Source organism: Onychomys torridus, chromosome 2 (assembly GCF_903995425.1).
Source record: "Onychomys torridus chromosome 2, mOncTor1.1, whole genome shotgun sequence".
In the NCBI taxonomy this organism is placed as follows: Eukaryota; Metazoa; Chordata; class Mammalia; order Rodentia; family Cricetidae; genus Onychomys; species Onychomys torridus.
In genome coordinates, this window is record NC_050444.1 from 139,741,132 (window position 1) to 139,767,368 (window position 26,237).

At 53.7% G+C, this 26,237-nt stretch overlaps 1 protein-coding gene across 11 annotated transcripts; it reads right to left on the reverse strand.

Annotated features, from left to right (window-relative positions):
* Positions 1–611: 611 nt before the first annotated feature.
* Map7d1 (MAP7 domain containing 1) lies at positions 612–25,308 on the reverse strand. 11 transcript variants are annotated; one of them, XM_036178249.1, is made up of 18 exons: positions 24,946–25,306; positions 10,121–10,471; positions 9,914–9,982; positions 9,069–9,232; positions 8,320–8,434; positions 6,869–6,979; positions 5,553–5,675; positions 5,293–5,456; positions 5,049–5,188; positions 3,223–3,551; positions 2,795–2,972; positions 2,570–2,708; positions 2,376–2,480; positions 2,031–2,084; positions 1,804–1,846; positions 1,613–1,703; positions 1,301–1,494; positions 612–1,201 (listed from the first exon to the last, which is right to left on the reverse strand). In XM_036178249.1, the coding sequence occupies exons 1-18, from the start codon at positions 24,989–24,991 to the stop codon at positions 1,191–1,193; spliced, it is 2,427 nt and encodes an 808-aa protein (XP_036034142.1). In that variant the 5' UTR covers positions 24,992–25,306; the 3' UTR covers positions 612–1,190. The 11 variants fall into 11 exon arrangements, with proteins under 11 accessions (XP_036034142.1, XP_036034138.1, XP_036034137.1 ...); XM_036178245.1 differs by lacking the exon at positions 24,946–25,306 and adding an exon at positions 14,579–14,811 and having other exon boundaries at positions 8,329–8,434; XM_036178244.1 differs by lacking the exon at positions 24,946–25,306 and adding an exon at positions 14,579–14,810.
* Between the last annotated feature and the right edge of the window lie 929 nt (positions 25,309–26,237).

Sequence of the window (26,237 nt, forward strand, 5' to 3'; positions counted from 1 at the left end):
CACCATTCTTTCCCCTGTGTTTTATTGGCTACTCAGTCCAATCTAGTTACAACACTCAGGGGATGCTGGGAGGTCACCTCAAAAACTCTCTGCCACACAACTGTGCCACCGGCACACACATTAGCCAATCAATCACTCAGGGAATTCAGGAGCATCGTTTTTTGGCTTATCACAATCGTGATTCACGGCCCCTGAGGCAAGGAGCCACCTCTGCTGAAGCGTGGGTTACTGCTGGGAAGAGCCTGGTTACCTGGAGAGAGTCTAGGCAATCTAGAGATCCTATTGGGAATGAGGAAGGGGTAACAGGGAGGGATGCCGAGCACAGCCCCAGTGTCTATGATGCTCACTGCTTGAGTAGAAATCCCGTAAGCACAAAGGCTAGGTCTGTCCTTGCTGCTGTAACTCCCAGGGTGGAGCCCAGTGCCTGTACACCGTATGTGTAGCAACTAATATTTGTTGAAAGAATAAATGGATGAATTCATAACTAAACTAGAAGACCATAGGGCAGGGAGTCCAGGACTGCTACCAACCGTTAGGAGTAGACAGCTCCTAGCCCTAGGCTCCTTAAGGTCTCAGAACTCAGGTCACCCCCAGCTCCAAGGACACACAGGTTTGGCAGAATTATTCTCACTTTATTTCTGGAGAACTTTGATCAGATGTAATAACACTGATTCCAGGCGAGGACAGGGGGCATCGCCCCTGAAGCAACCAGTATTTTGTGGCCCAAGGTGCCCCCCACATTCCCAGACCTGGGTTCCCCCTCAGTTACAGTTAAATAGAGGAAGATCTTCCCAGGGAGCCTTGGGAGGAGGGACTGCCTCCTGTGCCCGCCTCCTCCACGCAGAGGTGTCTGAACACAAGCTATTTACAGTATTCACATCCACTGTACCCCACCAAACCAAGGCAAATACTACAAGTGGTCCTTCCCCCAGGGGGAGGCCAGAGAGGCTATGAGTGTATGTGTGTATGGGGAAGATGGGTGTCCGAGTGTGTGAGCACACGAATGCACTGAGGGGCAGGGTCTGTTTCCCGCCAAAGACAGTCTGTAAGGTGCAGATTAAAAACAACAGAGAGGACCCATGCCCGAGGGCCCAGGCCACTTCCATTTCTGTTCAGTCTCTTTCTCTTCCAGACACCCAGAGCTGATACAAAGGAACCTTCACAGCTGCACCCGGGTCCAAGGCAATTGCTTAAAGGACTTCTGAGGAAAGGAGAGGGGAAAAGTCAGGGCTGGGCAGTCCCAGGTAGGGATGGGTGGGATGCAGCTGGGTCCAAGAGCCAGGGTCCCTACAGTCCCTACCTGTGACCTGTGGGGGTTGCACCACAGCTTTCTTGAGAAAGGCTTCTGCCTCTGCAAAGGGGAGGAGCCCCTCCGGTGCTCGACCCAGACTCTTCTCTCCAGTACTTCCCTTTGGGGAGAAGCCGTTCTCCTGGTGTGCTGGGAGGGGCTGCAGGCCGTTTACCAGGGACCCTGGCATCTCTTTGCTTGGCAGACTGTGGATATAGGGGTTCAGAGTTAGCACCTCACCTCCCTGAGAAGCCCAGAGTAGTCCACAGCTCCAGCCTGCAGCTGCCTGCCTGGCTCAGAGTCCCTGGGGTTGGGAGCTGGTACCTCCACTGTGGCTCCTGAGGGGCCAGCTCCTCTTTCTGCACCGAATCCTTCTGTAACCCAGAGGCCCGAGTCTCTACAGCCTTCACAGGGTCTATCACATTGAAGAAATGGCCATTAATTAGGGGCTGTTTAAGGGTGGGACTGGAGTTCAGGGGTGCAGGGCAGAGGAAATGAGGAGAGTAGGGCTTCACCTGGGCTGGAATTGTTGGCTGTGGTCTCCTTTCCATCTTGCTTCTGTTTTGAAAAGGAAGAGACATCAGGTGCAAGGGCTATGTGGACCCAGTCTACTGCTCTCGTGAACCCCTTCCGCTCAGCCCAGACACAGAAAAGCCTCCTCCATCACATTCTTCCTAGGCTCTGATGGCTTTTCTGCAACCTCCTTTCCCCAACTCCCACCCCGCAACCCGAGAATGCTGACCTTGGCTTCGGCAGCTTCTGACTTCCGAGTCCTCTTCATTATCTCCTCCAGCCGCTGTGTGGAAGTGCCACAGTAGTTAGACCCACACCCAGACCTAATCCCCAACTTCTCACCAGCCGGCCCTATTCTAAAGGGGTACCTCTCAGCCCACACCAGTACTTCCTTGTTCTATCTTCTAGCGATTCAAGCCCAGGCCCAGGTTCATCCGCTACTATTTGCAGGAACTGGAGTCAGGCAGGGCCCCGCCCCAGCAGGGCCCCGCCCCAGCAGGGCCCCGCCCCAGCAGGGCCCCGCCCCAGCAGGGCCCCGCCCCCAGAGCCCACTGGCTCCCCCCCACGCTCCCACCTTTCTCCGTTCTTGTCTCTCCTGTTCCTCCTTCTGGAAGTGCTTCTCCCGCTCCAGGCGCTGGCGCTCAGCTTCTTCCCGGGACCGAGCTTCGGCTTCCTCTTTCTGCCAAAGACCTCCATAAGCTTTGGGCTCCCTCCTGGTCAAACTCCCGTAGAGCCAGCCAAGATCTGCCCATCCACCCGCCTGCGCACCTGCTTCTGCAGCCGCTCCTGCTCCTCCTGCTCAGCCTGCGCCTTCTCTCGAGCCTCCTGCTCCTCCCGCCTCCGGGCCTCGGCCTCCCGTTCAGCCCGGGCCTCGGCCTCCCGTGCCAGCTGCTCCTCCCGCATTCGCCTGGAGGACGCAGAAAACTCAAGCTTGGTCTGCACCTCTTCTTCAGGTGCTACAAGGGCCCTCAGAGTCCCTGAGGTCACACTTACTTGTCCCTTTCAGCCTGCAGCTTCCGCTCCTGTTCTTCGCGTTCCCTCTGTTCCCGAGCCTGGCGCCGCTTCTCAGCCAGGAGCCGAGTGGCTTCTTCTCGGTCTGTGGTGCCGGCCATAGGTTTGCTAGGGGTCACCGCGGAAGCAGCGGTAGGAGGGGCAGTCGGGACAGTGGTGTCTGGAGAAAGATCCAAGACCGGGAGTCAGCACACACCGGTACGGGCACCTCCATCACCCCTGTACACCCGGGGTGTTCAGGACCTCAGTGACCCACTCATTCAACCCAACTGTTGCCATCACTGTGTCTGAGACTTGGTCCTGTTATGGGCAGAGGATCTGCCCTTCAACACCAGTGTCTGTGGCGGTCTAATTCCCAGACGCAGGAAAAGACCGCACATCTGCCCTGCCCACCCTCACTTCCTGTGCACCTGCAGGGATCTCTGTTGAGGGCTGCTCCTTCTGAGGCTGGGCTGGGGTGGGTGAGGGCACAGGTGAGGGCGCTGGTGAAGCTGGAGCCACTGGCTCCTTCTCCTCAATGGTTCTGCTCTTGCTGTGGCTCTTGTCCTCAGGCCCTGAGGGGCTGGGGCTCTCTTTTGCCTCCTCCTTCCTCCGAACCCGCCCCTTGGGTGACGCAGTGGTGCCTCGGGGGGATGGTGGTTTTGGAGGAAGGGCATGGCCTGGTCCTGGGCTGGGGCAGGGAGAGGCAGGTCTGTGCCAGGATGTAGAGGGAGAGGATGGCCGGGCCTTGGACTTAGGGCTAAGAGAGAAGAAAGAGGTTAGAACCGGAGGGCAGAGCACGTCACTTCTTTGGAGAAGTATTCCTTTAAAAAAAAAAAAAAAAGATTGTTATTATTGTATGGGTGTGCATATGTGAGCATGCACGTGGAAGTCAGAATTCAACTTTATGAGGTGGTTCTTTCTTTCCATGGATTCCAGGGATTTAACTCAGGTCATAATGCTTGCATAGCCAAGGCGCCATCTTACTGGCCTCCAATACTACCTTTTGCAGGCTGATTGCATCCCCATCTAGTCACTCACAAAGTGTTATTTCCCCTTAGGGCATATATCCATCGCAGTTCGCAATTACAAATTCATCTGTGAGCAGTTCTGGTTAACATCTGCCCCACCCCCACCCCCAACAGTGTCTACACTTAGAGCAAAAACTAGGCCTGGCTTAGCCCAGTGTGCTCAGCACCCAGAACACCACAGGGCAAGTTGTTCACTGATCAAGTATGTGCTGAGCTGCTTATCGGGTGTTACTGTTTTAGGAGCTGGGGGAGGAGCATCTCTAAGGAAAAGATGAAAGAGAAAAAAGGGGGTGGAGGATGAAGGGGAGAAGAGAAAGAGTGGAAGTCCAGGGCAGGAAGACAGCCGGGGTTCAAGGGCACCTGAGCTACTTGAGGAGACTCTGCCTCACAAGAACCAAACAAACAACAGAATGAGGGCTAGAGATGCACTTTAGTTGGTAGAAAGCTCGCTGAGCATGCACACAGCCCTGAAAAGCCAGCACTTGAGGGAGAGGCGGAAGGATCATAAATTCAAGGTCATCGTTGGCTATAGAGCTTATTAAAGGTCAGTCTAGGATACATGACATTCTTTTTTTGTTTGTTTGTTTTTTTGAGACAGGGTCTCTCAGTTCTAGCTGTCCTGGAACTCGCTTTGTACACTAGGCTGGCCTTGAACTCACTGAGATCCACCTGCCTCTGCCTCCCAAGTGCTGGGACTAAAGGCGTGCGCCACCACCGGCCGGGGATATATGGCATTCTTGCCCAACAAAGAACAAAAAAGGGCCCAGTGAGATGGCCCAGCAGGTAAAGGTGCTTGCCACCATGCTGGTCAACCTGAGTTCAGTCCCTGGGACCTGCATGGGTGAGTGAAAACTGATTTCCAAGAGTTGTCATTTGACCTATATGTTTGTTCGCGCGTGTGCGCATAGGTCTGCTATAACCCCAGCTAATTTAGAAGAATCACAGGTTTAAAGCTGGGCAACTTGGTGAAACGTCTTAAACAAAATACAAAATGTACTGGGTATATAGCTCAGTGATGGGGTTTCTATTCCCAGTCCTGAGCTCAAGTGTCTGGCGGCTCAAGAGTTATAGCCTCTGTCTCAAGGGAAAAAAAAGTGTGTCGGGGAGAAGAGAGAAAAGGAGAAACAGGAGGAACAAGAGACACGGAAAACCTGCCCTTTAGTAACTTCAAGTATTTGGGAATGATTGACAGCGACTGTGCAGGTGAGGCGCGGAGCCCCGCCCACCTGAGCTCAGCACCGGTGGAGAGCCTGGGCCGCACGGATGCCGGCAGCGACTGGCGCTTCTTGAGGCTGCGCTCGCGGGCCAGGGCGCTCTTTTCCTTCTCGTTTTCTCGTTCCTTGTCCTTCTTCTCCTTCTTCTGCACCTGGAGGCGCGAGATAGGAGCGAGGAGGAGAGGTCAGCGGCGCCGGCGCTCCAGTCCAGCCGCACCTGTCCCCACCTGAGCCGCAGCCACTAGCAGCCACTCACCGGCGTGGCTTCCAGCCGGCGGCGGGCCAACGCGGGGCTGCCGCCGGCACTGGGCTTGCGTCGCTCCGTGCGCTCCCCGGACGGGGTGCAGCGATGCGCGCTCCGAGGGGCGCTACAAGGCGTTAGTGGGCTGGCGGAGGCTGAGCGCGGGCACACTGGCACGGCTGCAGAGGGATGAGTGCGGTCGGGGTGTGGCCCAGGCGCCAGGCCGGCCCCTGCCCGGCCCCTTGTGGGGCGTCTCCCAGGGCCGCTGCTCCTACCCTGGTCCCGGCCGTTTCGGGGCAGTGTGACCGCGCTGCGACTCCGGGCCAGGAAGGACAGGGTGGGCGTCATCAGACGATCCACAATGCTGCTCTCCCATGCGCTCAGCTGCAGGCTGCGATCTGGGGGAAGAACACCAGGCAGAGCAGGTCAGGGCAGGCGGAGGCACAGGTGGAGACTAGGCACTGAACCCATGATGAGCTCAAGAATTCTCCAGAGGACTGCCACCCCCACACATTTCTTCCTGAGATCTGGTCCTCCTTTTGCAGACACAGGCAACAACACACTGAGCAAGGGACTGGGAATATATCTCAGAAGTAGAGCGCTTGGCTGTCATGCAAGAAGCCCTAGGTTCAATTCCCAAAACCGGAAAAAAAAAAAAAAAATCCTAGGCCAACACCCTGCATCACGTTAGGAGTGCCGCCTACCCGTCTCCCCAGGTGACAGGGCTCAGAACTGTGAGCAAAGGAAGGAGCCATAAAAGGATCTAGGGAAGACCCAACTGCCCTCTCCCAGGTCCCGCAGTAGGGCCTGCCTCTCCTGTTCTCATCATGCTGGCCTGGGGGAGGCATGCTTCCTGGGTTTGGGTAGTGAGGGTCCTTGTGTCCCTCCAACCAGCCGTTAGGCGTGTTCGAGAGGCTGCTAGAGGGCCAGGCTGCCCTAGGCCACCCTGCTCTGTCCCTTCAGCTGCTGGGTTATTTTTAAGCGTCAGTCAGGTGGGGTTGGTGCAGCAGCTGATTTGGTTGCTAGGCAACAGAGCAACCAAATAAAAGCTAGAGAAACTTATAAATAACTTTAACCATGGTTCTTTCATATGTAAGCACCAGGGCAGGGTAGGAACGCAGGAGCTGTGCCACCTTGGTTGGTCCCAACTTTGGACGCAGCCAAGGCCAAAGCAGGTGCTCTAGAGGCAGAGATGGCAGGGTTGCATGGTCCTCCAGGGCGGAGCCAGAATACCCCCACCGTAGTATCCAGGCTAGCCTGACACATGGGGGCAAAACCACCTGTCTAAGGCTGCCAGGGCCAGCTGGCTGTGGTCAGAGAAAAAGCTGATTGCCCATTACCACCCCAGCCTTAGCCTAATCTTCTCTTGAGGCCACTGTCCTTTGTCTCTGTTCTCTCCTACAGGACACTACTATGTCCTGGGGTCCAGACCCAAATGCTGGCTCCCCCAAGGGACACAGAGCCCTGGGTGGGATGGAGTAGGGCTGGACCTGGAGTATGAAGACTCCAGGGATGAATATTCCTGCTGCGCTCTGGAGGGGGCGGGCTGGCTACAAGGGCTCTGGAGGGGGAAGGCTGAGCCTTCTCTTACTTCTACTGGGGGAGTTCCAGAGCGTGGCAGAGGACTTTGAGAGCCGCTTGTTGATTATAGAGTCCACGTGTTTGGGCAGGTTTACTGCCGACACGGAGCACCTGCTCCCACCTGGAGGGGAAAAGACACGGCGTTAGGGCCGGGCCAGACGGGAACCAGGGGGGGCACTGAGGCCTTCCATGCAGGATGCTCTGAGGGCAGGGTGGGAGAGGAAGGAGCGGGCAGGCTAGGATGGGGAAGAGGAGGCTTGACTTGGCCCTGGGAGAGGGAGGGGACAAGGGAGATGATCAGAAACAACCTTGATTGGGGGAGCCAATGGAGATGGAGCAGAGGGAAGAAATGGTGGAAAACCAGAACTACAGCCTTCCTGGCCAGACCAAAGGGAGCCATTGCCTAGGGCTAGGTGCTGCAACCCCTCCCCACAACCACCCAACACTGGCACTTGCTGACACTGCCCAGCCAAGGCGCTATGGATACAACACCCACATACTGGGACAAGGCAAAGATGTTCCTAAACAGAAGACCTACACAGTCCACAGTTGTACAGATCCACCTATTTCTCCAGACACACAAAGACATGCAAACATGGGCGTACAGGGTGGTGGATACTTATGCATGCACATAATATGTATGTAGACATGCACAGACAGAGGAACACAAGTAAGATGCACACAGGCAGAAACAATGAAGTAACCTAGCCATGACAGCATGACAGCTTACCATGGGCCAGGCACTGTGCTGGGCACCACATACATGTGACCTCACCTGGTCCTCCAAACATCTACCTACAACCTTGGAGGCAAGTAGTGTTCTTATCCCCATTTTGCACATGAAGAAAGTGAGATTTGAGAAGTCAAAGGTCACACAAGTATCAGAGGTCTGACTTAGGAGCCCTCACCGAGGTACACAAAGCCCGAAACAGCCTCACAGAGTGGGCTACGCAACAGACCTACGTGCACACACAGCAGGCGAGATACATGAAATACGGAACCTTGCATTGCATAGACATCTAAGCACAGTGGGACATACATGCCAGCAAGAATTCAGACCAAAGTCCAGAATGTGCCTAGGTGAAGAAAACTCAGACAAAAAACTACCTTCCAAAACAGAGGATGACAGTTTTCTGTAAGCATCCAGGGTCTGCAAGGCATTAAAGTCCTCTTTCTACATATCAACAACTAACAGTAATTGATAGGAGGAAAGCATGTTAAACAACTCCTCAGACGACAGAGGTTTGGGGCGCAAACCGAGTCGACAGAATCCATCTCTGATTTGGTAGTGGAATTCCTTAGGAAGGGATGATTTGGTTTACAGACTATTCCAAAAGATACATGAAGCAAGACACACCTGCTGCAGGGAGTAGCGAGCACCTTGTGTGTAAGATGTTCTTTGCCCACCTCAGCAGGCCTCAGCCCTGCCCAGCCACCCACCAGCACCTCCAGCCCACTCACTGGTCTTACGTCCGGGGGAGCTGTGGTGCAGAGCTCCTGCCCAGGACCAGCGCTGCTGCCGGATTTCAGCCCACGTCTTCTTCACTGACCGCTGGATGGCAGCTTCATAGCGCTCCTGGCAGCCAATGGGGAAAAGAGAGGCTTGGGCTCAGAATCAGCCACCGTACCTGGGAGAAAGTCCTCTCCCATCCTAAGCTCTTCCTGGCTCACTGCAGGTAACCTAAGTTACTGAGTCTGCTGTGATTCAAGCCCATGTGTGAGAGATAGATCCTATCCACAGTTCTTGGAGACCTTTTCTGAGGCTTGAGTCACTTCCTGGGATGGGTGGGGCTCTTCTTGCCTGGGGTTCCTGGGCAGGGTCATGTCTCTTAGCACCGAGGATCCTGATCTTGGGTCTGTCTTCCTTTTTTTGTGGCTGAGCCTACCAGATAGGACTAGACCATCATGTCTTTCATACCTCAGCAATGCTCAAACTAGGCTACATCCATGTGATGGAAGTAGGTTTGTCCAGACACATATCTGCATAGATGGAACAGACCCTCGGGCCTGTCACAACACATGTGGAAGCATCTGCATGGGCACACGGGGACAGAGCCACAGGGCTGGATGCAGATGGGACTGCCTAGGCACAGAAGCACACTGGGACCCGTGTGGATGTGTGGACCCGCGTCACTGCTGCACGGGTGGTGGGCACATGCGCACAGACTCGGAGGTGTGTGCCAACTCTGCTGGGGTTGGCGAGAACGCACCTTGTTTTTCTCAAGCTTCTGCCTCTGCCGCTCCTCCAGGGCAGCCCGGCGCTGTTCGGCTTTGAGCCGCTGCTCCTCCAGCCGCCGCCGGCGCTCCTGCAGCTGCTTCTCCCGAAGCGCCTTGGCCTTCTCCTCCTTCTCCAGCCACACTGCCTTCTTGGCCGCTGGGATAGGGATGAGGGGGCATGACCTGAGGGGTTCTGCGGCAGGCCCAGGCCATCCCTTTTCTGCCTGCCTCTGGGAGGCCTCCACTCTCAGAGGCCCCGTTCATGTGTCAGGGCTTCCTGGAGGTAGGTCTGGGGAAACCTGTTTGCCCCGCTGGCCTAACATCTCTCCGGCTGGAGGACAAGCCACTCCACCAGGGTGAGACCCTCCTGCACATGATTGGGGGCCTACTGGACATAATTCAACATACGACGGTATGTACTGAGCGGTGGTTCTCAACCTTCCTAATGCTGCAACCCTTTAAAACAGTTCCTCACGTTGTGGTGACCCCCAACCATAAAATCACTTCGTTAATACGTCATAACTGTAATTTTATTATTGTTATGAATCATAGTGTAAATATCTGATGTGCAGGATATCAGATATGCGACCCCATGGAGGTCGAAACCTGCACATTGAGAACCACTAGTGTGGCGCATGGATCTGAGGTCAGACACAGGGTCTGTCTGGGTCTGACCTCGGCTATTTACCAGCTCTCAGGCAAGTGATGTCATCTTTTCAAACCTGATTCCTCCTCAAAATGTGCTGAGGATTAAGTGAGTTCAGCACTCACACAGTATTATTTATCCGCTAGAGGCTGGGGAATGTCATTGGAGGTAACAACGCTATCCAACACTCACCCAGGTACTTGGCTCGTTCTTCTCGTCGCTCTTTGGCAAGCTTGTGTCTCTCTCCTGCCTTCTTCACATCTGAGGAGAGGCAAGAACAGAGTCAAAGGGTCTCCTGGGGCAACTGGCTTCAGCGTTCCCTCTAGCATCACCCCAGCTTCCTGTTCTCATCCTCCATGTGACCAACCCACAGCCCAACACTGGGCACGTCACCAATACCTTGCTTGGTGGGAAGGCTGTCAGAGGCCGGCACTGCTGTTGGGGACGGCTGGCTACTCCTTCGAGAAGGCCTGGCATCCCGTGGGCCTGTGGCTGGTGGGGTGGGTCCCCTGCTCTTTGCTTCTGAGGATGGGGAGTCTTCCTGTGGTGGAGCTGGCCGAAGAGAGATCTGCCCAGTGGGATTCTCTGGTTCCAGCGGGAGCTGCTTAGGACTAGTGGCATTCTTCATGGCAGGAGGGGTGTCTGGGGGAGTGTCAGGAACCAAGGCTGACATCGGTGTTGGTGGTGGTGGAGGGGAAGGATCACCTTCTGGAGAAGGTCTTGGCTCTGCGGGAATCCTGGCTATCACAGCTGAAAGACCAGTAAAAGAGAGGGGGAGGGTCAGACTGAACACACGCTCCGTCGATTCACACAGCAATCTGCCCAATGACTTATTCGTTCATTCATGGATCCTTTATCCATGCGCCAGGCCTACTATACTCCAGATACTAATGACATAATGGAGAGAGGCTAGCCAGGATCCCTGTCTCTAGGGAACTCACCCTCCAGTAGGCCACAGACAAATGTCGGCAGAGAGGAAGTACCACACACAGCATAGCACAGCTGGCATGATTAACCTGCGCATGAAGAAGTGCCAACTGAGCTGTGATCTGAAGGATGAGCGGAGTTGGCAAAGCAAAGGAAGAGTCTGGCAGGGGAGAGCAGGGTGCATAGGGGGCAGCTGGAGCACAACATGTTGGAAGACCGAGAACAAATCTGTAGCACCAAATGGGGATCACTGGTTTCTCTGTCTGCCTCTCTTACTTCTCTTTCTTCCCTTTTAAATTACATGTATTCATGTGTGTGGGGGGGTGTACGAGAAGATACATGCCACGGTGTATATGTGCAGGTCAGAGAACTTGTGAGAACTGGCTCTCTCCTTTCACCATGTGGATCCTGGGGGCAGAACCCGGGTCCATCAGGCTCTGAGCTGGTGATTTACCCACTGAGACACCTTGTTGGCCCTTGGTCATCTTTCTGCTCTGCCTCTGCTCTCACTGTCCAACCCAAAGGCTGATTGGTTCACAGAGTAGGTTAGGGCTGAGCATATGGGGCCAACCAAGGGGAAGGGAAAAGCATGGTACGTGTAGGATATTTGTCCTGCCAAAGTCATCAATGGGGTAGGCAGCCAGCTACAGATACGTCTGTTTGTAACCCTTGTGTAGTGGGTAGCCATCCTAGCCTGGAAGTTCCAACCCCTATTGAGGCTTCGGTAATGGTCACGCCCACAAGGCAGGGCGGAGGAGGAAGTGGAAGACCCAGGATCGGAAGACCCAGGATCGGAAGACCCAGGATCGAGAGGAGGTCTCTCCCTTGGTTCTGGGATGCTGGGCGCAGGAGGTAGACTGAGCAGAGTTCTCCAGAGAACACTGCCAGACTGCGCCATACCTTTGCCAGACCCTATAACCTATCCCTTCATTTGTAAGTTACCCCACAAAATAAACCTCCCTTTTAACTACATGGAGTGGCCTTAATAATTCCACCAATACCCTTGGGTTTAGTCTTTAAAGATATGAACAACAGAGGCTGGAGAGATGGCTCAGTAGCTAAGGGCACTTGATACTATTGCAGTTCCCAGTACTCACACAGTGGCTCACAACCATCTGTAATGACAGTTCCAGGGGATCTGTCATCCTCTTCTGGCCTCCACTGCTACCACCAGGCATGTATGTGGTGCACATACACAGACAAAATACTCATACATATAAAAATAAACACATCTTTTTTTGGGGGGGGGTTTCGAGATAGGGTTTCTCTGTGTAGCTTTGCGCCTTTCCTGGGACTCACTTGGTAGCCCAGGCTGTCCTCGAACTCACAGAGATCCACCTGGCTCTGCCTCCCGAGTGCTGGGATTAAAGGCGTGCGCCACCCCCCCCCCCCCCGGCACAAATCTTTTTAAAAAGATATGAATATTGCTAAACATGGTGGTGGCACACATCTCTAATTTTAGCCCTGGGACAGCTAAAACAGGAGGACTGCTGTGAGTTCAAGGCCAGCCTGATGATGTAATGAGTTTGAAGTAAGCCTGTGTTCAATAGTGAAACCCAAACTTCTCTCCTTTGCTCTCCCTAACCCCCACAACATAAATATTCACCCATCCACGGTGGCACACACCTATAATTCCAGCACTTGGAAGGCTGAGGGAGAAGGGCTACTGTGAGTTCAAGGTCAACCTAGCTCCACAATGAATTCTAGATCAGCTTGTCTCAAAAAACAGAACTTGTTAAATACATACGTGTACGCACGCGTGAGCATGTCACGCCAAAGGACAGGTTAAAACCAGACATCAGGCTAATGGCCCTGTTCTAATTTTTCTATCTCAAGACAGGCAAGCTCCTCAAACTCCAAATTTGTGTTTCCCCACGTGTGAAATTGGTAGAGTGAGTTTAGCACAGTGTTTCTACTTCCCTCTCTCTGTAGAGAGGATTCTTTTCATGTTGAGCCCTTATGCCATCCGCAGGGGACCTCTGGCCACTTAGGGAGTGAGTGAGGACAGAGCACTGACAGATGGGAATAGGCAAATCATGGGTGACATTTTCACTCTTCCTGGGGGGCGCTGCCATGCTAAGTCCCCATCCAGGGACAAGTTGTGTGCAGGGAGGAGACACCCCAGGGAACTGTCTTTGGTTCTCTAAATACCCTCTTCTGGGAGGAAGGTCTCCAATGGTTTGGGCTCGAAGCCAGACAAGGCAAGCACAGATTCCAGTTTCCCTGCAGACTGAGTGACCTTGGATAGTTGCAGACCTGCTCTGTGCTTCTGAAAGCATGGACACTACTTACACCACAGCACTGTGAGAGTAGATACAGCCATGACATTCACACAGACATGAATAAGCTGGGTCTCTATGTAGACCAGGCTGGTCCCAAATTGACAAGAAACCCACCTACCTCTGCCACCCAAGTGCTAAGGCTAAAGGCATACACCACATTGACATTCATATTTTTCTGAGTGCTCCTTACACATAAAGCTACATACTCTAGTTCTAACCTCACTGTTTATGAAGGAGACGTTATAAAGACATCTTATACCTACAAAAGACATATAAAGACATGTTCATAAAGACAAGAAAATAAAGCAAGACAGACTAGGGAGAGTCCTTTTTGTTTTCTTTGAGACAAGGTCTCACCATAAGGGCTAGCCTGGCCTTGTGAGAACTGGTGTCCTCTTGCCTCCTTGTGAGTTCTGGGGTTCCAAGCATGTGCCACCACACCCAGCTTTGAGATCGTGTAGCTAGTAAGTGACCCAACCTGGATTTGAACCCAGTGTCATCAGCGGAGTCTAGGTTAGTGGTTCTCAACATGTGAGTCACGACCCCCACAGGGGGTCACATATCAGATATTTACATTACAATTCATAACAACAGCAAAATTACAGTTAAGATGTAGCAACAGAATCTTATGGTTAGGGGTCCCCACAGCATGAGGAACTGTATTGAAGGGTCGCAGCGTTAGGAAGGTTGAGAAGTACTGCTCTAGGTCCTTCTCCACATACTTCTGGCATTACTGTAAAACAGTATGGATGTTAGGCATTATACCACCCCAGGTTTTGATTTTCCCCTTCAATCCTTCCTGTCCAGCTTTCTGGGCTGCAGGCTAGAGCCCAAGCTGAGGCCTTGTCTTCCCTCATAACCTTCAACTCTGACAGGCCCATAACAGGTAACCAACCCAGCTCTTCATACCAGCCGGAACTGTGCCTAGTCACTTCCCAGCCAGCTGCAAATTCCTCAACCAACTTCACCAGGCAACACTAGTGGTACCCACTCAGTGAAGTCTTGCTACTCACTGGGGGACACAGAGTCTTCCCCCATTCCACAGATGAGGGAAGCCAAGCTTCCTTTCGTGAAAGGATTTGTTCAGTGTCATAAAAGTAGCATTTGGTGGAGCAGGATTTGAACCCAGGGCTGCCAGAGGCCAAAATTTGGGTGTGTAAGTCTTAGCATAAAGGCTGAGGGTGAGGCTTGTGTAGTCCTCAAGCACCTGTGTGTGCTAACAGCTGTCGCAAGGAAATTGGTAGGCGTGTGTTTGTCTACACCCAGGCAAATCACACCCACCAGGTAAGACATGAGTGTCTGAGTAGGGCCCAACTGTGGAGTCCAACAGAAGCTGGGGGGAGCCAGGTATACAGCATCAGATGTAGCCAAGGCCTGGCTGCAGAGATGACAGGCTGATCCTGTGTGGAAACCGACCTGAGCCTCCAAGTCCTCACTGAGTTGCTGGTATAGATGGTGTCTGGGGACACATCTCTGGCCTCTTCAAGCAACACCTGTCCTGAAGAAGCCACCCACGTCCCCTTTGCCTAATCTCCTCCAGGTCAGGCCTTCACCCTAGGCCTTGACCCTGTTCTCTGCAAGGCCAGCAGGGACCTCCAGGATGTCAAGTCCGGGAGCTGGTTATTTGCTTCACTCCGACTTGACCTACCAGCCACAGTGACACAGTCGGCCCGGTGGTGCTTCTTGAAGCCCTTGTCTGGCTCCGCTGTGGAGATGACACACTTCAGGTCAGGCTTTCCTTCTGCTTTGCAGGCTGGGACATGTGCCGCTCTGCCAGTCCCTCCCTGACTTCCTGAACTCTCCATGCTGGCGTGCGCCCCAGGGCCGTCAGGAGTTCACCTCTTCTCTGGCCCCACACTCTGTGGTGATGTCATCCAGACTCACAGCTTCAAAAATCCATCCCTGTGCTGACAGCAACCACATTTGTTTCTCCAGCCCAGGCTTCTCCCTGGAGGACCAGTTTCACTCCTTGTAACTCCCAACCTGACACCCTAGATGTCTCACAGAGGTCACAGATTTAACCTCTCCTCCCTCCCCAGTTTTTCCTGGCTCAGCCATCAGACCTTGGAGTCACTTCAGAGTGTCTAATCTGAGCCCATCTTTTGGGTTTAATTTTCATAATATACTCCAAATCCAATCACCTTTCCCCACTTCCATGTCTGTCTGTTTGTTTGTTTTTCTAGACAGAGTTTCTCTGAGTAACCCTGGCTGTTCTGGAACTCACTCTGTAGACCAGGCTGGCCTCGAACTCACAGAGATCCGCCTGCCTCCGCCTCCTGAGTGCTGGGATTACAGGTGTGCGGAACTGCTGCCCAGCAACTACCTCACCATTCCCATCACTTTAACCCACCCCCTTGCTCTTTTCTCAACACAACAGCTGGAGAGATCAATTAACAATGAGTCATATCACATCACTCTTTCCTGAAATTCCCGGAATCTCCCCCATCTCATGAAGATGAGAACCCCAAGTGGTCCCAACGGTGCACAGGCTCTCCAGGATCCTCCCTCCCTCCCTCTCCAGCCTGTCACCTTCTTGGACATCGGCTCCTCTTTCCCCTTCTCCAGGTGTTCAGCCCCTCTAGCCACCGTCCCTCATGTCCCTCTGCCTTGGGCTGCAACTTGCAAGTCCTCTAGAGGACTATCTTTGTCCCCAGCTTCAGCGAGGCTTGCTCCCTCACCCTCTGTGGTCTCATTTCTCAGGGAGGCCTGCCTTGATTTAAAACTACAAACTGGAGTGCCAGGGAGACGGCTCAGTGGGTCAACACACTTGCTGTGTGAGCCTCATAACCTGAGTTTCATCCCTGGATCCCACAGCATGCTGTGTCAATGCACGCCTGTACACACACACAGACACACAGACACACAGACACACACAGACACACACACAGACACACACACACACACACACACACACACACACACACAAGAAGTCTCCCTCTCCTCTGTTTCTATTTTCCTTTACCCTACATAAGCATCCACCTCATTTTTGTTTGTTTTTCGGTACTTGGGGCTCGACCCCAGAGCCGCTGACACTAAGCGAGCGTCCTCCTGAGGAAGCTTCTGGACTTCTCACTTTGAGACAGAGCCTCAGTAACTTGCCCAGCCTGACTTAGAACTCACTCTAGAGTCCAGACAGGCCTTGAAATCTTGGTCTTCCTGTCCCGGCTAGCTGAGTAGCTGGGGTGACAAACTGGTGACACCAAGCTTTTCTTCTTTTCCTTTTTGAGATTTTTTTCATTTACATGTGAGTTTGAACACGCATGTGCATGCCACAAATGTCCATAGGCCACAAGAGGGTATTAGGTCTTCTGGAGCTGGAGTTCCCAGCAATTGTGGGCCAGCTGATATGGGTACTGGAAACCGAACTCTGGTCCTCTAGAAGGGGTTCCCCACAAGCCATCTCTCCAGCCCTTTGCTTTCTTTATTTATATTTGTCTATTGTTTGCTGATAAAAATCACTTATTCCGAGACTTGAAATTGGAGAGGGGTGGAGGAGGCCACTGGGACCTGACATCCCTGGCAAAGCAGGACCTTCTAGAACTGGTCACCACAAACGCCTCATTTTAGATACAGGGTCCTGATACGTTGCCTAGGCTGGTATCAACCTCTAGAGTTCCAGCCATTCTCCTGCCTTAGCCTCCTGAAAAACTGGGATGACAGGTGTGTGCCACCACATTTGGTTCACAAACCCATCTCATAAGACCGCCGCCGCCGCCGCCGCCGCCAGCCTATGCTCCCAGAGACACAACTGTTTCTCTGTCTCATTTTATCTCTAGCACCAACAGAGATGGGGACACAAATGCCCCATAAGTACTTGGGAAACGAAGAAGCCCCACCCTGGCAGAGAGCATCCTCCACTTTTACCTGGAGGACTTCATGGTCCTGCTCTGCCACACCCATTCCCACTCTGCTCTCCAGTGAACACTGGAAACTTCGATGGTGTCCCACTGCTCTGAGGATGAAGAAGAGACATTGGAGCTGAGTCTCCAAGTCTGGCATAGTCTAAAGGCGCTCTCCCCAACTCTGTCTTAATTCTCTGCCTTCCCTGGTCCCTGCCTGTCCCCTGAACTCTACCTCTATCGACTTCCTTTAAGTTCTGATGACTATCCAAGCTCCTCTTGCCACAGGGCCTTTGCATGTGCTCTTTCCCTTCTTTTCTTTGTTAACTCTTCCTTCTCCTTTGCTCTACTCACCATTCTCTCAGAGAGGCATTCCCTGGCTTCTCTGGTTGGCACAACCCAGGGTTACACACAGCTGCGGCTCCAGAAGCTTCTCTTTGGAGCTGTCACAGATTGGCAAGCTTCTTTGTGTACTTCCTGCCTTCTAGTCAACCCTACAAGGGCTGGGCCACCTCTGCTTTGCTCACGGCTGCATCAGCAACAGCTACCACAATGCCACGTTCACGGAGACAGTCAAAATGTGCTTTGAACGACAATAAAATGCCAAACCGTGAGGCCACCCTCGCCTAAAGCAGGTGCATATGAAGGAAAAATTTTCCTCTCATAAAGAACAGATCTGCTGGGTGTGGTGACACACGCCTTCCATCTCAGCACTAAGGAGGATCTCTATGAGTTCGAGGCCAGCCTGGTCTATGTAGCGAAGCCAGGACTACACAGCGAGTTCAGGGCAGCCAGAGCTACAATAACAGAGAGATCCTGTCCAAAAAGAAAGAAAGAAGGAAGAACAGAACAGAACAGTGTGACAATGTATTTTGAAGTGCCAAACACTTGAAAGGAAGAAAAGGACCTCCATCTCAAAAGAGTTTGGGCGGTGCCCTGGACAAAGGTACTCAGGTAGACTTTAACAAAAATAATAATGAGTGTTTACTCCAGTGGCTGAACAAGAAAAACGTCTCAAGAGGCAAACAGGACGCTTAGAGCGACTGTCGTGACCTGGCAGGCTACTGACCCCTGGAATACAAATATTCCCTCAGAATTATGCCAACCCTGACAAAATGTCATCAGGATGGCATTATCTGGAACAGTGTATGTTAATCCAAATTAATTCCATGGTTAATTATCTATACAATATGGTTGATTCTTTTCTGGTTATTCCCCTCAATCAAATACAATCCTTAGGTTACTTAATTTTATCTTGCTTTTGGACTGTGCCAGACTGGGAGGCTTATGTCACTGCCAGTTTCTTCTGCTACTTTGCTGTCTACCAGAGTATTTGTTGAGAACTGGATAAGCAGTAGATAATTTGTATTTAATTCTTGGCACGAAGAGCATTTGCAGGGCAAAGGTGCAGGAACTGGTTATGTGGTGGTATCAGTCAGTCCTGTCTTTCCAAGAGCCCTTAAAAGGCTGGCATCTGGGGTCTGGAGAGAGATGGGGGTCAAGTTCCAAGTGGGCCTGCCACATGGGCACTATCTCCCAGCAGCCCTTTCATGCATGTTTCTCTCTTCTGCTACCCCAGCTCCTACTGAGCCAACGGTCCCTCACAGCGCTGATAATTCAGCCTCACTCTGTATCTGCTTGCCATGCCCTACTCATCAGTGGAAAAACTCACTGAGAGAAGAAACTGAGCCTTAGTTCTTTCTGTAGCACCTATAGGACATGCCCAGATCACACACATACAGGACATACCCAGATCACACACATACAGGACATGCCCAGATCACACACCTACAGGACATACCCAGATCACACACATACAGGACATGCCCAGATCACACACCTACAGGACATGCCCAGATCACACACATACAGGACATGCCCAGATCACACACATACAGGACATACCCAGATCACACACCTACAGGACATGCCCAGATCACACACATACAGGACATACCCAGATCACACACCTACAGGACATACCCAGACCACACACATACAGGACATGCCCAGATCACACACCTACAGGACATGCCCAGATCACACACCTACAGGATATGCCAAGATCACACACATACAGGACATACCCAGATCACACACCTACAGGACATACCCAGATCACACACCTACAGGACATGTCCAGATCACACACCTACAGGACATACCCAGATCACACACCTACAGGACATGTCCAGATCACACACATACAGGACATGCCAAGATCACACACATACAGGACATACCCAGATCACACACATACAGGACATGCCCAGATCACACACATACAGGACATGCCCAGATCACACACCTACAGGACATGCCCAGATCACACACATACAGGACATGACCAGATCACACACATACAGGACATGCCCAGATAATACACAATAGGAACCTGTGTTTGATCAATGAACACCTAAACAGATGGATGGATAGATGGACAGATGGACATTTGTGGAAAACCACCTATACAGTGTGTAGTCAAGCCAGGCATGATGACACACACCTGTAGTCCCAGTCCCTTTACCTACTGGGTAGGTAAAGGCAGAAGAATCAAGTGTTCAAGGCTAGCCTCAGCTACATGAAACTGTCTTAAAAAAGAGAGTACATAGTACTCCAAGGTGCTCCCAGGCATACATGTTTCTCTAAATTCTAAATGTCATGACTATATCAAGACCCTGCTGTCCTCTGCCAACTCCTAAGCCATGTTCTCTTATGTCACTGAATTCTTATAACTACCCTGCCTCCTTCATAGGTAAGATAACTGTTACTCATATTAAATAGATTGTTCACGTCAGGGGCAGGGTTTGAACCCCAGTGTTGCTTGATGACAAAATCTTATGTCACGCTGTTCCCGTCAGGTACCATGTCATCATTCCCTCAGGCTCCTACCTGATCCCTAAGAAGGAAGTGATTCGGTGGCTCCCCCAGGGAGGTGCCCCCACAAAAGTGAAGGGTGCAGGTGGGGCAGACAGGCCCTGAGCTAAGAGCTCAGGAATGCAGGATAGGCAGGCTCCTGCCCAGGCTGGCCAACAGGAGGCCGGAAGTGAGGCTCCAGACCAAAGAGGGGAAGGGAGGTCCATCTCCAAGGCAGAGCAAAGCTTGTCCAGGTGAAAGCTGAGGGGAGCAGCTGGGAAGCAAAGGCACGGTGCCGACAAGGGGGACAGGACAGGATATAAGTACCTCCTGTTCTTGCGATGGCTTCTGAGGTGTCAACATTAGACCTTCCAGTCGAAGACAGGAGGACAGACAGAGAGCAAAGATGAGTAGAAACAGACAGCTATACACACAGACAGACATATACATCAGAGAGAGAGACAGACAGACAGATGGACCAAGAGAGAAAGCAGACAGCATAGACAAGAGCATGCGCGATGACATGCACAGAGACAGGACATTCCTGTGTCTCTCTCAGGAAACAGACTTGGATTCATAACTCCACATGCACAAAACACACACATACTCTGAAACAGACACAGATGTGCCCACACAGACATGCCCACAAGCAGCCAGGTACTCCCTCTGAACCACAGGCAAAGCCTCAGAGACATGTACGGAGAGAGTCAATCTCCCCTGCACATTTCTCCAGCCTGTTCCCTGTAGCTTCTGCCCTCCTGCTTCAGGGCATTCCTTTCCCTGGGGCCAGAGGAAGTCTGGTGAATCACAGCAGTTAAGGTTCGAGGCTGGCCCAGCTAAGTCTGTAGTTCATTCATTCTTTGATATGATCCTAAGAGGGGGATACTGCTACCCCACTTTACAAATCAGGAAAACAGATTCTGAGAGATCAAGACACTTGCTAAAGCCACACAGCCAGGGAAGGGTAAAGGTGAGGTTTGCACAGACTCAGCTTAACTGTCTCCTCGGTCTCCTCCTGGAGAGATCCGGGTTGGGAGAGTGGGGATGGTTAGGAAGGACAAAGCCTGAGGGACGCCTGGCTGGGCCAGGACAGGTGTTTCTTAATGTTTCCCAAGAGCAGCGTTAGGCCTGGCCTGGAGGAACTTAGCAGTTAGAAGCAGTGCGCTGGGAAAGGCCGGCCTCCCCCGAGGTAGGAGACGGTCCTGAAGCTAGGCTGAAGCTTCCGTAGTCTGAGACAGGCTCTGAAGGAGCTCCCTGGCAGGACTGGCGGCCATTGTTTCCTAGCCTCCAATCAGGAGCACCCACTTCCTGTTATTTTAGGCGGCAGGAAATGACCCCATCCCGCAGCTCAGGCTCCACCACGTCCCTCTCTCTGCCCCAACCCAATGCCTGGAGAATGGGCTTTTAGCTAGACTATCATCACCACGAGTCTAATTTGCTCTGTCTCCAAGCTGATCGGATTCACCGGGGAGCCCAAGGGCTAGCTGCCTCTACCAGTGTCTACAAGAAAAAATGGCCAGGGTCCCCTGGACCATGAGGCCCATTGAAGTAAATTTTGGAAAAATGACGGGCCAGATTCTGTCACTAGGCTTCAAATCTTGCCTCTGCCAGTTCCTAGCTGTGTGGCTTTAGGCAAGCCACCTCGCCTCTCTGGGTCTCATCTATAAAATGGGCAGAAAATTAGTCCCCACTCATGGGATTGTCAGGAGGAACAAATGAGGGAGTAGACATGACACTCTGGCACAGTGAAGGTCATGAGCAAATGGTAGGGTTGGGGGACAATAACAATCAATTTGGAGAGCCAAGGAGTCACTTCCTTCCCCACCCAGGTCCACTCTCCTCTGACATCTGGGGATGAACAGCAATACCTGTTCCCTACCCCAAGCTCCCACTCCCCTTGGGGAAGAGCTGCAGCTGAGAGGTGATGAGGAAACACTGGAGGCTGTGCCCCGGGGGTGCCAGGCACAGCCACCACCAGCCAACAAAGCTGCATTATTTAAGCCTGCCTCCCTGGCCCAGAGGGGACCCAAGGACATGATTCCCAGCTGCTTATGACCTCCGGTCAAGCTCAGTCAGACTTGAGACCTGCCCCAACAGCCCTCAAGTGCCATCACTCTGGTCTGGAGCTTTATTTAAGCTTCCTACTCCTTCCTTTCCTCCCTCCCACTAATGGCTAGTGGCCCTAGCCATCCTTGGGGGAAAAGGGCTAAGCTGGCCTAGCGCCCTTACTCCTCATTTGCACATGCGTGACTGCACATTAGAGGCTCATTAACGGCCTCATTACTGAGCCCACCAGTCCAGTGAGGGGGACTGTCAGCAGGAGGTGTCAGCCACTCTGGCTGCTGCATGTATACCTGTGGCCCATTGAGATAGTATCCCCAATTTCGACTCAGCCTTTCAGGTCCATCCACTCCAATGCTTCCTCCTGCGCTGTGGGGCCTTCCACAAACAAATCCCATGCTCTGCACCACTATGCTGGCAGGCAAACATCCCTTCAGAGACATCTGCTTCCCCAACTAAATCAGTAGGTACCATTCCCCACCTCAGCACTACCAGCTCCCTGCTGTCACATGGCAGGCCACAGGACAATGTGTGAGACCTGACTCCTGTTTTCTCTTCCCCTGCCCCAGCCCTACATCAAGTATAGCAGCCCACTTTCTCTTCTCCAGATACACTCCAGCTGCCTCACATCTGTCTAGAAGTCCCTCCCCTGGTATTCTGCCACATACACACACACACACACACACACACACACACACACACACACACACACCATTCTAATGGTGCTCCATCTCTGAGCCTCAGACTTCTGACAGAATTAGAAATGATAGGCAATAAAAAGCAAACCTAATCCAGGCATCAGTGGCCTTTAATCCCAGCACTCAGGAGGCAGAGGCAGGATGACCTCTGTGAGTTCGAGACCAGTCTGGTCTACAGAGCAAGTAGCAGGGCAGCCAAGGCTACACAGAGAAATCCTGTCACGAAAAACCAAAACAAACCAACCAGATGGGAAAACTTGAGACTCGGGTTAAGAAATGTCCCCATCCTACAGTGGAGGTTATGATGTGGAGCTCAAATTGATTCTAGAGTCTACACTCTAAACTGCCTCTCAATTCCCTCCCTGCCCTCCCCTATAGTTCACGCCTCCCCGCTGGCACCAGTTCTAATGAGTCTAACCACAATAATGGTAATCACACTTTATTGAGGGTGTCTGGTGCCTGTGTGCCAGGTTCGTTCAGGTTCATCATTTCTAACCCTCACATCAACCCAATGAGACCCAGCACAAACTCTGTCCCTTGTTTCACAGGGGCTCCACTGCAGGAGCCAGGAAACAACTGCCTGGGATTTCCATCCGGGTCTTCTGACTCTAAAGTGGGTGCCACCCTGGCCCCCTACCCCATGTTGTCTGTTGTTGGTTGTTGCCCAGTGTACAAGTACACAAAGGCACCTGAAGACAGCAGAGTCATATCACCAACGCTCCGAGACTTAGACCACCACCCCAAACTCTCCCCGGCACACACTATGGGCACATCATTGCTCCGGTCACTCTAGACTCTCAATGTGTAGGGACAAGCCACAATCCCGACCCAGCTTCTCATATAACTCCGTCTAGACCCCTGTGCATAGAAGCGTCTTCCTAACCCAGGCCTCTGCATGTGGCCCTCCACCCTCACCTAGGCCCTCAGTATAGGCAAGCATCCCACCCCTGCCCTCATCCTCAGCCTGGGGCACCCATCCAAGTGCCCTAATTATAAACCAACCACTGCTGAGGCTGCCACTGCCCCCATTCAGGCTTTTGTGCACACCACCCCAGTGCCAAGGACTCTCAGGTGCAGAGTACCAGTAAGCAGATGGCTAGACCAGGCTGGGGCTCCCTAGGTGTCCCCTCTCAGGCTCCGCAGAGCCAGCACTAACCCATCCACCCTTGTTGCCAGCACAGCCTTTAAACCTCCAGAAACCCTTCTGTGTCCTCTTACACCATCATCGGCCCCCTCCAAGCACCCACGCTGACACGGGGAGGAGCCCACCCCACGGCCAAGCAGCCCCACCTCTTCTCGGGTGCACTCCGCACCCATAGACACTCTTTCATCCTGGGCCCACACCCCAGGGGTGCAGGGAAGTGGCAGGATTAGTCTGGGGACTCTCTGGGGGTGTGGGAGATGGGGCCACCTCCCCCACTGCGTCAAGTGGGTCAGGACTTGGGTCCTCAGTAGTCAGGCTTTTCCCTCCCCTTCCAGGAAGAAAGAGTCCTCCCTCCAACACCAGGCCCAACCAGAATTCTGTCCCCACCCCCTCATCAGCTGCTCCCAGATCGAATGGGATTTGCAGAAGTCCAGGGCACTGGTGCTTGGTGGGGTGAGGGGTAGAAAGGAGAGCTTTGGTGGTCCAGGGCCTGGAAATTTGGAAGTGTGTGTGTGTGTGTGTGTGTGTGTGTGTGTGTGTGTGTGTGTAAGCATCCAAAAACCTCAGTCTGGGGAATGATGTGGCATGTCGAGAGTGCCATCCTTGAGCCTTCACTTCATTCTACAGTGCGACTCGGACCCACAGAAGTGAAGTGGTGCCGGCAAGGCCAGCAGATCCACCTCTGTCATTCCTGTCCCAGATCGGACTGGGTGGGCTCTGAAGTAGGCCTGGCTTCCCCAGCTCCCGCCCGCGCCCCAAACAATACCGCCTCCCCCTCCCCCTCGCCTTTATCCGGCGGGTTACTTGGCAGCCACCGCTAAAGACCTCCCCCTCGTCTCCCTCCCCTCCGGGTCGGCCGGCAACAGCAACAGGCCCTTTGCGCGGCAGCTGGACGGATGGGGTGGGGGCGAGGTCTGGGCCAGGGCCTGGGCGTGGGGGTACAAGGGCCTAGCTTCGGTATGCAGGGTTCCAGGCCGGAGAATCCGGGCCCCCCAACACACACAGTCAAGCTAAGGTCACACGTGCCCATGGAGGATGGAGAGAGGGACAGCGGCTCCAGCTCAGTAAAAGAGGATCTTCAGAGTCTGGGGTGGATCTCGAAGGAGAGTGGGGGTGGGGAAGAGAGGATGGCCCAGGGCTGCGGCAGAAGGGTCACCCCATCGGTTCCCTAGCCGGGTCCCCGCGATCCCGATGCGCCGTGCGTCCGGGCGCCGAGGTTGGGGGAGGAGGCAGCTGTCAGAAGATGCGTCCGTGGCCCCGGGCCGCGGCGGCGGCCGCAGCCTTTATTTTTAAACTTCTAAGTGGTCAGAGGGCGCGGCGGGGGAGGGGTCCCCGCCCAGCCGCCAACCTCATCCTTGGCCGCCCGGCGGCTGCTCGGCCTCCCTCCGGGCTCGCTCTTGCGTGGCTCCCGGCTTACCTGCGGGTGCGCCCGGCCCGGGCTCCGCACGCGGGCCGTTCTCCATGGCTGCGGCGTCACTGGAGGTGTTTTTGGGGGTCTCAGCGGCAGCGGCGACGGCGGCGGCCCGAGGCCAGGACGGGGGTCCCGCGGCGCATCCCGCCCGGCCCGCCCGGCGGGCAACGACTAGAGGCGGCCGCGCTCGGGGTGGGAGAGATCGAGGCCGGTGGCCAGCGAAACTATGAGTTGCCGGCTACCCGGTGTCGGTCCTCCGCAATCGCGATCCTGCTCCTTTGCCCAGCGCCGGCCCAGTCCTGGTCGCGGCCCAACCCTATTGTACAGCCCGGGCTGGGCCTGGCCTCTCCGCACGTACCAAGTGCGCAGGGGGGACGGCCACCCCCGCCGTGATGGAGTACGGAGCCACCGTGGGCACAACTCGAGGGCTCCGACTCCGTCCTGCAGCTCAGCATGGAGAACCTCACTATGCTCCTTCTGTGGCCGCCGCAGAGCGGACGCCGAGCGGGAGGACCGATGCCGCCTAGCCTGTTTCCCCCTGCGGCTGCACGTTGGTACGCGCCGCGCGCCTGAAGACTATGTAGGGAGCTCTCCGGTGACTCACCCGCCACTGGGACTGGGGGAGTGGGGAGTGGGGTTGGGATCTCCCATTCCCACCCTGGATGCCGGAGGTTCCGGCATCAAGTCTACATTCTCTCCCAAGCCTGCTTCAGACAAAATCTTCCTAGTGGGGGGCGTTGCAAGGTCTGAAGAACGGTTTTCAAGGAGACCCCCCTCAAAGAGCTACGCTTTTTCTCTGTTCTGGAGATGGCTGCGAAGGCTCCTTTCCTCTTGCATCCTGGGGTTGGTGTCTTCTCTGGGCTAATTACAGCCCTGCGAGGCTGCTTTACTCAGGTCTCTAATCTGCTGGGGCCCTCCCTGGTCCAAACTAGGTGGTCCTAGCCTCGAACCTCCCTTCCTGTCCGTTCATCAGAAGACCCCTATAGGGCCCCCTGCATCTCCCCAAAAGCATTTTTTTTTGCCCTTATGGCATGTTGCGATAAAGAGTAGTAAGCTTCTCTTCACCCTCCTCCCCCCAAATCTCCCTGCTCAACGCTCTGGAGTGGGCTCTCCTCTCCCCTGGTTCATGCCAAGGTGAGGGCCTCAAGCCAAGTCAGGCCTGGCCTGGGACAGGGTGCAGGGAGCTTGCTGGGAAAGCCGATCGATCGTGGGGGTGCTGCTGCAGATAGGACCAGTCTGGAGGGAGGAAGGAGGGGCAGCTGGGCTCTGCCGGTCCTGGCCCGGCTCTTTGTCCTGAC

Bases quoted from the DNA above. Each gene is read 5' to 3' on its own strand.
- Map7d1 (XM_036178242.1), bottom strand. From the start codon at position 14,735: ATGGAGAGTTCAGGAAGTCAGGGAGGGACTGGCAGAGCGGCACATGTC. The intron at 9,983-10,120 runs GTATTGGTGACG...GCCTCTCCTCAG, and splicing joins CAGCCTTCCCACCAAGCAAG to ATGTGAAGAAGGCAGGAGAG. The intron at 5,676-6,868 runs GTAAGAGAAGGC...TTCTTCCCCCAG, and splicing joins CTGGAACTCCCCCAGTAGAA to ATCGCAGCCTGCAGCTGAGC.